Source organism: Epinephelus fuscoguttatus, linkage group LG7 (assembly GCF_011397635.1).
Source record: "Epinephelus fuscoguttatus linkage group LG7, E.fuscoguttatus.final_Chr_v1".
Lineage (NCBI taxonomy): Eukaryota > Metazoa > Chordata > Actinopteri > Perciformes > Serranidae > Epinephelus > Epinephelus fuscoguttatus.
Genome location: NC_064758.1, coordinates 23,990,341 through 24,002,882, shown reverse-complemented (window position 1 = coordinate 24,002,882; position 12,542 = coordinate 23,990,341). Strand labels below are relative to the sequence as shown.

The 12,542-nt window shown below is 42.2% G+C and overlaps 1 protein-coding gene across 5 annotated transcripts in view; it reads right to left on the bottom strand.

The window, feature by feature from the left end:
• The window catches only part of fmnl3 (formin-like 3), a 48,737-nt gene that overhangs the window by 7,459 nt on the left and 28,736 nt on the right, over positions 1-12,542 (bottom strand). For all 5 annotated transcript variants that reach the window (XM_049580605.1, XM_049580604.1, XM_049580607.1 and 2 more), the window contains 16 exons: positions 12,239-12,347; positions 12,046-12,122; positions 9,440-9,533; positions 6,695-6,769; positions 6,481-6,591; positions 6,207-6,356; positions 5,492-5,593; positions 4,921-5,284; positions 4,337-4,432; positions 4,101-4,225; positions 3,049-3,251; positions 2,663-2,966; positions 2,493-2,573; positions 2,224-2,353; positions 986-1,146; positions 708-809 (listed from right to left, as the gene is read on the bottom strand). In XM_049580605.1, the coding sequence (XP_049436562.1) occupies positions 708-809; positions 986-1,146; positions 2,224-2,353; positions 2,493-2,573; positions 2,663-2,966; positions 3,049-3,251; positions 4,101-4,225; positions 4,337-4,432; positions 4,921-5,284; positions 5,492-5,593; positions 6,207-6,356; positions 6,481-6,591; positions 6,695-6,769; positions 9,440-9,533; positions 12,046-12,122; positions 12,239-12,347 (2,284 nt within the window). The remainder of the gene's footprint in view (positions 1-707; positions 810-985; positions 1,147-2,223; positions 2,354-2,492; positions 2,574-2,662; positions 2,967-3,048; positions 3,252-4,100; positions 4,226-4,336; positions 4,433-4,920; positions 5,285-5,491; positions 5,594-6,206; positions 6,357-6,480; positions 6,592-6,694; positions 6,770-9,439; positions 9,534-12,045; positions 12,123-12,238; positions 12,348-12,542) is intronic.

The following is a 12,542-nucleotide window of genomic DNA, read 5'->3' as shown; positions in this document are numbered from 1 at the left end:
TGAAGTATTCCTTTAAAGGGCTGGCAAGGAGGTGTATCGATCCTCTCATCTAACTCTCTGCAAGAACACAAGTTATTTCTGTTGTATGTTGTTGCCAGGTTAATATTAGAAAGGTAGTGAATTTGCTGTCAAATTTTATTTAATTGGTTGATTATTTTTTTGTTACTATTTCAACTCCCCATATTCTGCACCAGGTTTTATGTTACACCGCTCTCCCCTGGGCCATCTTGGGGTCATAACAAACGTACTTCCTAAAAGTTTAAGTTTATACCTTTAAGTAACTCATACACAGACAGACACACACACACACACATACAAAGAAATCCTTGTGTTGCACATTTCCTTAAGCAGATCCCATAAATCCAGACTGAGAACAATCCCAGGAAGTGTGCTGTGTGGTGGGGCAGGGCGAGGCTGTCCGGGGGTAAAGGGGATGAGGGAAAGAGGGGGAGAGGGAGGGGGAAGAACCAGTCTAAACACCACAGCTGCAGCTCTGGAGTCAGACCCAGCTGGCCTTTCCTGTTATTTGGCCTCGGACTATGCGCCACGTCCTGTGGCACAGAGGCAGCCAAAGCTCTGCCCTGCTCTGCTCTCACTGAGTCTGACAACATCCAAGTCTGAAACCAGGGAACTTCCCATCTGACCAGGAGAGAAAGCTGCGCCCTGTCAGTACAGAAGTGAGGAAAGATGCTGCTGGGTGACCTCACCTTGTAGGCCTTGATAAAGCGCACAAACACAGGGAAGAACACCGAGGGTGGAGTCGTCTTGGCACTCTCTCCGAAGTAGTTCACCACATTGTTGAAGGCTTCCTAGAATCGGGAAAGGACAGTGCCAGAGTGGAAGCATTGTGTGTAAACACTGTCGAGTCATGATGATTGGTTTGTGTGTTAGAGGTCAGTGAGCTGCATCTGTGACAGACGTTTGCCTCATGTCTATTTTCATTTTGTTGCCTTTGAGGTTAAGAGGTGAGGACAGTGTTGGATACCTCTGCTGTCTTGGCGTCCTTCTGCAGCTTGTCCAGCTGTGGGTCACTGGCCTGGACGAAGCCTTTCAGAACTGAATGGTCATGGAGACTGCACTCTTTCCGAATCAGGTCCATGCCTTTCCCCAGCTCTCGAACATCCAGCAGCACATTTTCCAGAGATACTTTTGCACACAATCAGAAGGGGAATATGTTTTATTTACAGCAATACAACCATATATGAGCACATTACCACAGAACTGTTCTCATTTAAAGCTACAATGGGTAACTTTCTAAAAAAATAACTGTCGCTAATCCTGAGAGTAGTACACTAGAAAGATAATCTGTGAAAAAAATTATGTTCCTCTGCCTCCTCATAGTGCTTCAATTGGCATTTGAGGAATCCACCGTGCCTCAACAGAAAAAAACAATCTGAGTCTCTTACGCAGCTGCCAAACACTGCATGTGTACACGTTTCATTGCCAACAACAGCGTACACAGAAAAGACATGCAAACAGAAGAAGACCAATGATGAAAAGCAAGCTAAAAAGAAAGATTTAAACCCCGCCCAAAAGAAAACAGGAGCACCAGAGCAGCTTTTCCGAGGTGGAGACAGGTACAGGACCTGAAAGGATTTCAAACTGAAACCAAAACAGAAGCCGTACGTTAAAGATAATGAGCTTGACTGAGTGAGAGTATGCACGGGAGTGGGGCTGTGCAGCATGTGCACAAGCGGTAATTGACACTACGTTTGAGACTCCTGCTGACTCGGTGGATTCTTGAAAATGCCATTTGGAGCACTTTCAGGAGGCAGAGGAACCTGATTTTTTCACAGATTATTTTCCCATGTACGTCTGTCAGGATGTAGTGACAGGGGCGGCAGTAGCTCAGTCCATAGGGACTTGGGTTGGGAACCGGAGGGTCGCCAACTCAAGTCCCCATCCAGACCAAGTACAGAACGTGGACTGAAAGCTGGGGAGGTTTATCCTTAATAAACTTTGAACAACAACATCTCTCCATTTAAAGCATGTACAGATCCTACTTGTGCGTGTGTGTGTGTATTTCAGGCCTGTGTGTGTATGACGAGTGAAAAAATTGAATTTCCCCTCTGGGATTAATACAGTATTTCTTCTTCTTCTTTCAGGATATAGTAACGGTTTCAGCAGATATGACAAAAAGTTAAATTCATAAAAGTTACCTACTGAACCTTTAACTGAACATACAGTAGCTGACTGTTTTATTAACATGTCTTCATAACTCACCCGCTGCAGCTTTATCCACAAAGTGCAGCTCGCTGTAGAAGTTGGCCAGCTCAGGGTACTTCTCTTTCAGAATGAGAGCTATGTAATGGAGCAACGTCATCTTCCTGTCTGTAGACTTAGTGTCCAGCAGCTGTGGAGCAATAGGAATGAATGGGAATATCAGCAAAGCACTGTACAAATAAACTCTGTGGCATATTTTTGTGATTATTGGTGTGGGGATAAACTGAGCACTTGAAAAATGTCTCTAAATTCCACTACGTAATACTTACCAGATCGAGACTTTGTAATTTGAAGCCATAAACGCAGCCTCGCTTGCTGCTGTTCATGTAGTTCCCCAAGGCTAAGATGATCTACAAGTAAACCAGAAGAATAAATGAATATATATGAAGAATGGAAACAATGCTGATTGATAAAAACCAGTCAAACAAACACTTGTTACCTCGAGCACTCTTTTCAACTTTGGTGCAGATTTCACTGAGCCAGAAGCAGCGATGACAGCGTTGAGCTGTGGTGTAAGCATGTTGATGTTGTCAGCAAAGTTCCCGACAAACGTGATGATGTTCATTCTCTGCGTGAGCCTCTCGATCTTGCTGAAAAACAACATAAAGCGATCTTCCTCCGCCAGCTGGTCCAGTGGACGCCGCTCACGCTCATACTGACGCAGCACCTTCACCTCTGCGTCCGTGGGCAGGAAACGCATCAGGCACTCCACAAAGTCGACAGGTAAGGCCTTGAGGTCAAACCTGGGTGAACATAACACATTAGTAATTTGTTCTATCTTGTCTGTGGTTTTAAAAGGATCTCAACTCCAGTAAGAGTGCATACTTCTCTATTGCTCTGCAGATCTCTTCTGTGCTCTTGTTAGCCTTTCGCAGTGTGATGGCTAAGTTCTTGGAGCGATTGGCGTCCAGGAGGGTGACTTTGTTTACAGCCTTCTGGGCTACTTTGCTCTTTGTGCAGGAAAGATCCACAATTGGACCCTGGGCTCTGGTCTTAAACAGCTCCTCAAACCTCTCCAGATCCAGCTCCTGCACATGAGTGACAGTTTACTGGCATGTTCTGTTATGGGCTCGTACATGAACACTATTTTCTGCTGGTTAGAACATTTTTTATTTCACGAGCGGTATCTGATCTTTGTTTTTTCCATGCTCTTCTCACTGATTCAAGGTGGGTGTGGCTCAATGGGGAAAAAAGGTAATGTCATGTATTGCCATGCACCAGTCAGGATTTAGCAAATTTACCTGAACTTTTGAGTGTAAATAAATAGACTGCTGCAGGGATGGATTTTTTTTTTTTTTTTTTTGCCCGACCTGGAAGTTATCATCACCTTGGTTCCCTCAACAAAGAGCCAGCAGATTTTTTTTCTATTGGATTTTGGATTATTGCAGAAAATGAGCTCTGTGGCAAACAAAAGTTTAAGATACTTACACGTTTTGTTCAGCAAGATAATCTTCACAAATGAACACCACTTTCATGATTTTTTAAGCGTAAATGCAATCTACAGAAGTAGAAAGCTAACGACAGGCCATAAACGAACTACACTACAATCACAAGACCTCACACGGCCACCACAACCAGGCTATGAAGCTGTGCTCAGCGCAACACTCTGTGGTCTCATTTAGCCACTTGTTAGCAAGCGTCTTTTTTAAGACATGCAAAAGCTTGAATAGTCAAGAGTGGGGTATGTACTGACTTATTTTTTGTCATGTACTTGGGCTTGTGTGAACCACAAACCTTACTTCAGGCATCTGATCAACTCACTGACTAAGACAAGGGAACCACAAGAGCAACAATATTAGTGCATGTCTGAGTTTAGGACTCATTCCTGCAGCACTCTATAGTAAATAATAAAAAGCTGTTTTATCTGTGTAATTTACCTCCAGCACACGTTCGTCGTCAATCTCGTTGAAGACTGTGCCGTTGATCTGATTGGGCTTCAAGGCCGTCCAGTTAAACACAGGCAGGCGGAACTTTGTCTTGATGGGCTTCTTGATTCTGATAGCTGAAGTCGAGAATTAAATAAAATACATAAAATTGTTATTATGTGCCTGCAGTGGAATATAAAGCAAAGGAAAAAGTGCATAACAATAATATCATTTGTATCAGCCCTCACCTGAGAGACCCAAACTGAGGATAACAGATGGAGAAGCATCTGGCAGAGGTGGAGCGAGAGGAGGTGGTGGTGGTGGTGGGATTGGCACACTCTGACCTGGAATTGATGTACAAGAAAATGTTGAAATGCTTTTGTTTATCCATTTTATATGTTGATATTTTGGTGTCATTTTATCAATCGCATAACCTCACTTTGATCCTCTGTGTTTTGCCATTCCTTATTAGTCTCTTCATATTCGATCTACTTAATTCTACGCCTGTATTATATGTATTGTGACATCTGTGTGTTATATTCTATGCGGTGCTGTTATCTCCTGCAAGTCCTCTCTGAGCCGAAAACCACTCTTTCAGTTGTTAGTGTTTCTCATGTGCTGCAGTCTGCCTTCACACTCACACACAAAGGAAACAACTTGTATTTCCTTTTCCTGTCTGGCACAGAAACACACTGCTGCGACCCATCACCTGGCTTGGCACGAATAAACAAAGAAGGGGAACTGAAAATAGACCTCTGCTGTGGGTCTGTAGTCAAACACAGTCAACTTTCACATGCATGTGTCACCAGACAAAATCACTGTGAGTCATCACCTGAGGCAGAGGGAAGAGGAGGAGGAGGCGGTGGAGGTGGCGGAGGAGGTGGAGGGGCTTCACTGGCTGGTGGTAAACTGGTGTCTATCCCTCCTGGTTCGGTTAAGCCAGCTGTTGAACCCAAAGACAGCTGCCCAATGTCACCCAGTGGGATCCCAAGGCCACCGCCCCCACCTCCACCCCCGACGCCCAGTGGCTCAATGGCAATGTCTCCATCAGCCTTCTTGTGCAAACGGATGGTGCCTTGCTGTTCCAGCTCCAGCAGCCGCCTCTCGATGTTGAAGTGTCTCTGGAAGGCTGCATCCTTCTCCTTCAGCACCCTCCGCAGGGTGTTGACCTGGGTGTTGGTCGACTCGTATGTCTCCTAAATAGTCACCAGGGGGCGATAAAGAGCACAACACAATGACTACACATGCCAAAGAAACATCCTGTTTCCTGCTGACCTAATTTGCTATCACAGCAATTTAACTACATGCTATTCAAACAGATCTTTGCTAACGCTCAGTGAGGTGAAGCCTTTCTGATGCGAGGCAGTCAAAGCAGCATTACATCATCACGACTGCAGGCTTACCCGTATCGCATGCAGGTCCTTATCTTTCTGAAGGAGCAGCTTCTCCAGATCTGCTACTTTCATCATGGTTTCATTCTCAACCTCCAGCAGCTTCTCCGTCACCTGCGGGAGAAGACACAGAGAACAACAACGCAGAGATGAGAGGAAGTGAATACAAGAATTGATCCACAGCACGGGCACCTTTCCCAGTTCCACTCCCTCCCACTCTCTCCCCTATACACTGCATCATCAATAAGAAATAAGATATACCTAGCAGCATGACGCAGCAGCAGCATGACACAGCTTTTAGTTTTGATTTTGAACAGATTACACATGTTGCACAGGAGTTCACAGTAGATTCTTCACCCTCATCCTCCCCCATCATTCCTGACCCCTGAGAGCAGAGTTTGTTATGAAATTCCTCGAGTGATGTCAGGGCTGCCCACGACCCTTCTGTGTGAAGAAGGTCTTTGCAAAGCAGCGTGGGTTACGAAGGCAAATGCCCAGAACGAATGAGCTAACACGAGAACAATATTATGCTTGTTTCACGCACAGTATTTTCCAGCGTTCTCCACCCCGTCATTATTCTGAACCACTCGTGAAATGCAAACACTGAGTAGATTCCTAATCACCACGTAGAAACAGCGGAGTTAAGTACATGGCTGGTGAACCACAACAATCTCATAAACGAGCCCAGGGAGCTGTGTTGGTGGTCCAGACTGGGTGGTGCACTTACATGGGACAGGTGCTCCTCCAGCTCCTCCACCTTCTCCAGAGCTGCATTCTTCGTCTCCGCATCTTCCAGCAGACCACCCACGTCAAACACGTTATCCAGGTAGGCCTGGATCTGCACCGACAGCTTGTCACTCTCCGTGTGTTTACATTTCTGACGTGATGGAGAATAAATAAGCATTAGAGATATAGAGATATTCTATACCCACTGTACAAATAATCTCCACTTGAGGATATTTGTTGGTTTTCCTGTTTTAACCGCAGCATTGTTACCTTACCTCCAGGTAATCATCCAGTCCCAGCTTGGTGAATTCATACTGCAGATGGACTCTGAAGTTCATGTCCTCCACTGAGTGGACCACGATGTTGATGAACTGCATGCAAGCGACCTGGACCACAGACACAGACAGATTTAGATCCAAAAATATTTAATCTGATGGATAATTGGACACAGTCATACCCCAAAGCATACATCCATAACACGAATCTTACCATGTAGTCGATGTTTCCCTCCTCACAGCGGAAGTATTCCATCAGTCTCTCAAAGCGATGCTTCTCTTTACACACCTAAAAGGACATTAAAAGACATTTGGTGATGATTTACAAAAATTTTTGAATATGAATTATGATACTTTAATTTTAGCTGAAATGTGGGATGAAAAAGTCACAACTGAACTAAGCTGCAACCTCCAGGGCTGAAAAATGAAGCCAACACAGAAGTGCCAAAAACGGCAGTTCTTTGAATGGCCACTTGGCTCCAAAAGCGAGTCAATCCCCATAGACACCTGTGTTAAAATGCCTGACTTTACAGGTGAAATTAACATGTTTAAAGCCTGGTACAAAAAACGGTTTTGGTTGCTATGGGGACTGAATTTTTACATGACTCATCCGTTTACATTTTATTAAGGTTTAAAGTTATGCATAATTAAGACCATGGCCGCTTTGAGTGACAGGCTGTCTGTACATATTCATATTGTCTTTAGGTTCTCAGTCAGATCCATCCCTCACACTTCCATAGCTCCACCCTCTCGTCCAAATATGGTCACATCTGGCCATGGATTTATAAAGAGAACTGGAAAGCACGTAGAAGGCGGGGCCTCATTAGTTCCTATGGAAGTTTTTCAGTGGTGTAAAGAGCTAAATACATTCATATGCAGTAAAGGTACCCAGATGATCAGTGCTGCATCCGCATCATTGGGCCCATAGAGCAAGGGCACTAGAGACTTCCTCTGACCAAGCTGGCTGCTTCCCTATTAGCACTCCACTAACTTAAATGGGGATAATATGATTTAATCGTGTGGCTCTTCTTGACTTTCCAAATGTTATTGGACTGCATGCATCTAGCTGTAGGTAAAATAAATAATTTTGTTGGGGTTGTGAAGCTGAACAACTGTCACACACACGCTCTTTCACAATGGAAGTCTATGAGAAAAACTCTTTTTGGGCCCAGTCCTATCAAAATGGACTCGAAAGTTTTAATACAACTGATTGGCCACTACGAAAATTGGCTCCTGGGGACCAGTTTCTGGCTCAAAAAAAGACAACAAACAAAAAAACAAGATGGCAACGGCCAAAATGCTGAACTCAAGGATTTAAAACAAGAGTCCGCAATCCAGTGGGTGACGTCTTAGAATAACAAGATGTCCAACAAGCACTGAATCTGAATGGAAGGTCAAAATGATCTATTTTAAAACTAATTGTCTAAATGTCAAAACATAATGTTTAATCTGACTAATGTTGGAGGGGCTGTTGCACGTTAGGGGACTTCACCTTTTATCTTTTCGGGACTTCCCGAAACTCCTACAGCACTGGCTAAATGTTAAAAAAGAGATTAAATCTATTTTGGGTATTAACTATTAACAGTGCACTTTTTGTTCTTGGTATCCTCTGTGCATACCAAAAACAGTAATTTATCTATTAGGGATTTTGCTCTTAATCACAAAAATATGTACATATCACAGTCTCTACATTCAGTGCATTGGAGAGGAAAGATTAAGTTAGTTTGTGTCTGTGAAGAGATCAAAGCAAATCAAAAACAATCAAGGTTTTTATTAAGAAATGGGCACCACTTGTACGAGCTGTACCAGAACTTTGTATTTCAGAGTAAAAAGCACCACTGTCTTTTTTTAATTTTGCTTCAATTTTCCTTTTCTCCTACAATTTACTGCTTATTTTACTATCCATTACTCTCTGTCAGTGAGATCATATATCTTCCATGTTTATGGGTTGTTCTGCTGTGTCTTGAGTTGGTGCAATAAAAATAAATTTTAAAACATATCAAAACAACTAACAGAGCTCATCCAAAATCCTTTGTGTATCTACTGTATTATATTAATTCACGAGACAGATCATGGCATAATACAGTATTTTGTTATGATGAAACACATTCCAGGATCGAATAAGAGCTTAGCTGCATGTAAACAGAGGGAAGCTTACTCCATTTGCAACAACAGCCTCTTCTCATGATCATAACTCATGGGAAGGGAAGCCAGCGAAAGATAGAGACATGGGACAGATTATTTTAGCAAAATTCCTACACCGAAATACATCCAAGGAAGAAAAAAAACAAGCACAGCATTCTCAATTCTATTTTTTCATACTGCAAAAATAATTTCTGACAATCCTAACTGAGCATAGAAGCAGTCATGGACCTTATATTACTGAACAGCAGTGGTTGAATACCATAGGTGGCCTTCTTTAGAGATTTCAAAGACCCGTCACCTTGTATTAATGTATCATTTTAAAAAAAAATACCACTATAGACACACCATCTTGTTTTGACTGGTGGGTTGATTAGCTCTTGTGTCTCTGGGGCTTTTCGACTGTGAGGTAATCGTCTTGTTCCGGTAGGTGACTGTGTCGGCAGAAACTGAGAAGCTAAGCAAACCTTTGTGGTCTACTGGCTCCCATCGGGGAGTTGATCTTTATCATTGTTCAAGGTTGACTCACATCTGGTGTCTTAATGAGACTAATGACTGCAGACAGGCCACCGTAGAGCTTTGCTTACACCCTCAGTAGACATGAAATCTCAGCTCCTCCACTTTCCTCTACACTGCCCCTTTATGCCCTCTTGCACACCAGTGATGTGGGAAATCGTCTCAATTTAATTAATGCCCGCTAGATTTTTTTTGAAGTACATTCAATGCTCACAGGGTTGGTCATGTATTAACACCAAAATAAATAGTGCAACTTTAGATGATAATGGTTCAAGTATCATTAAAACGTTGCTTTGGGCACCTCTTTGAAGTTGTCAAATGCTGAGAGGATGATCTCGTGACCTCCTCGGACTAGACACACGGCAGCCAGCAGCTCCAGGACCAAGGCTTTTGTCCTGCAAGTAAAAGAGACACTCGTTAGAGCATATGTGGATAAAGTTCAACTGCAAACATTAAGTTTGTCAAATTAAAGTCGAAAAGCACAAAATGTATACTGTCTACTTGGGCTGTGTATTGACAATAAGCTGGCAATACAATATGCATCATGATACGAGGGTTACAATTCAATATATTGTGATATACTGCAATATTATAAACAAGTTGATGTATTGTGATTTTTTTTAATCGAATTTTTGGAAAACTGTCATAGTATAAAGAAAAAACACCGTATCTATAAAGTCTGAGTAAAAAAAGTTTACTCTCCATCAGAACAGTGGGATCTGCATTTGCAATCATCACAGTCCTTGTAACACGCTACACTCTTAGAAATAAAGGTGCTAACTAGAACCATATAGGGTTCTTCAGCTTAAAGCAGTAAGACAGGGGTAGGCAACCTGTGGATCCAGAGCCACATGCAGCTCTTTAGACCATCTCCATTGGCTCCCTGTGACTTTGACATAAAATTATATGCTGTCTTTTTTCATTCATTTTTTCATTTGTCATTATTGTACGCCTAAAGTGATTACTGCATTCTAATGAAAAATGTGTGGCCAATACATCAAATCAAAAAAATGTTTTGACATTTCAACAACTAATGTATGCATCATACGTCTATGACCTAGTGCCTTTCCTCTAAATTCTGCTGAACTTCAGTAGTGGAGGCTAGCCTGGAGTCTCTGTAGCAAAAAAATCCAAAAAAGCAAAAAAAAAGCAAGTCCTAGAAGAAAATATAAGATTTAATAGTGTGTAGACAGATTAATTTGCTTTCACCACCAATGCTGCAAAGTTTGAGTACTAAATAATTATGAATTGCTAATTACAGAGTAGCCACCTTGTAGTAAATCATATTAATAAATCGTCATTAAGACCTATTCGTAATGTTGATGAGCTAATTTCGACTTAATAGGCTGTTACCTTTATTCAAATATGTTTTGCGGCTCCAGACAGTTTTTTTTTTTGGCCAATAATGGCTCTTTAAAAAGCAAAGTTTGCCGACCCCTGCCATAGGAGAACCATTTTTGGTAGAACCTTTTATAAAGGTATCACCTGAAACCCTTTCAGAGTGTCCTTCCTCGTACCTACCAGGAAGGATTACACCTAGAGCCATCTGTGAAAGGTTTCACCCACAACTACCTACAAGAGGTACTACAGAGAAATGTAATAGTTTCCACCAAGAACCATCTAAGGGGGTTCCATCCCGAATCTTTCCATCTTCTAAAGGTGCTGACAAGAACCCACCCAAAGAGTTCTACCAAGAACTTTATTTTCCAAAAGTTTAATTTAGAACCAACCCAGGGAGCCCAAAAATAGTAAGTGACTACATTATTTATAGATCTCTCTTCCACTTCTCATGGTTTTAGTTTAATAGGTTAGACTGGGGCCAAGGGAGCCACGTCCAGCAGCATCGGGCTTCATGAGGTTCCAAAAGGGCTGATGTGGTCCAGCACAACCCACAATATTTAGGGCTCACAATCATGTTTTTAAGGGCGGAGATTTCATGAAATCACTACTACTGCAGTCTTAACTATTTCAATGGTGCAGTGGGGCTGGGAACTGAAACTCCGTTCCAAATTAGGACTGAATACAAAATGCCAAGTGCCTGGTACCCATAAACAAAAACAATAAATCATGTGGAATTGTATGGCATGAAATAATGGTAAAGATATCAGCTATGATAGCAGATAAAATGAACTAATTAAGGTGATTACAGATACGTCTACATTTAAAAATACCATTTGAAACATGGATATACATTTGAATATATGAGGGTGAAGATCTCTAAATACTTAGATGAAAAGGTGTTCTGCATTGAACCCTTAGTCTTACAGAGAAACCCTGAAGAACCCTTTCTTCAATGTGGTGTTTTTTAGAAGCAAATGGTTCTGGGTAAAACTTCAGCCCTTCTTGGAGAACCCTTATTTCTAAGAGTGTAGCAACAGTTGTTAAGTTGGAGTTAACGAGTCAAATGGCTGATAAATTACAACACTGCTATCTGGTAGTCAAAGGTTTAAACACAACATTAAATGAACCACTGCCACAAATCTGTGCATGTAAATTATTCATAAAAATCGATACAGTATCACTTAACATAAACTTGTAATACTTAAGTGTACCAATATTTTTATCCCTACTATCTACGCTACCAGAATGTATGTTCTCAAAATGCATGCAAGGAAGTTGAAATCTATAATCAATGCTGAAGTCTGAAGCCAGGGCAGGTCTTTAGAGCTTTTCAAGTGTTTACGCTCCCAGCCTTCATTATGAAGTGATCAGCCCTGGTGGTTTACCACTAATCTCCCTTTAGTAAACATTCCTTTAACAGCCTGTATATACGCCTCTGATCCCAACTTCAGAGAGAAGCTGAGCCCCATGAAGAATGAGAGGCATATCATATGAACTGGCTGCAGGGTTTCCCCCATTGTTAGACCCAGCCCTGCGTCTAAGGAGACGGGGGGCCACAGTTCTTACCGTGAGTTCTTATTGTTCAAGCTGAGAGCAATTTCATTGACTGCGTGCGCGTGAGACATGACCATATTGAAGCCATACTGCAAGAAGAAGACACAGACAGTGAGAGGGAGAGAGAACAGGATGTGGTAAGGAAAACCTAAGAATATATCGAGCACAGGAAACACGTAATCCTCACATTGTGTGCTGGTGTTACCTGATAATTCATGATTGCTCTCAAGCACATGATGCACACATGCACATCATCTTTTTGGCTCACGAGGCGGGAGTTCTTGATGGTTTTGCTGTTGGAAACCGTGCCATAGCTGCAACAGATGACAGAAGTTAACATGTAGAAGAGATTCAGTAATCAAACTCAGTGTTTGACTTTAAACGTTGGTGTTTAACCAAAGCTCGTTTCATTTATTTCTGGAGTTTATCTGGAAGTCATATGACTCTTGTTTAAAGTGTTGTCACATAGACAGAGGCAGAGAGAGAAAATTACAGAGAATGAGGTCTGA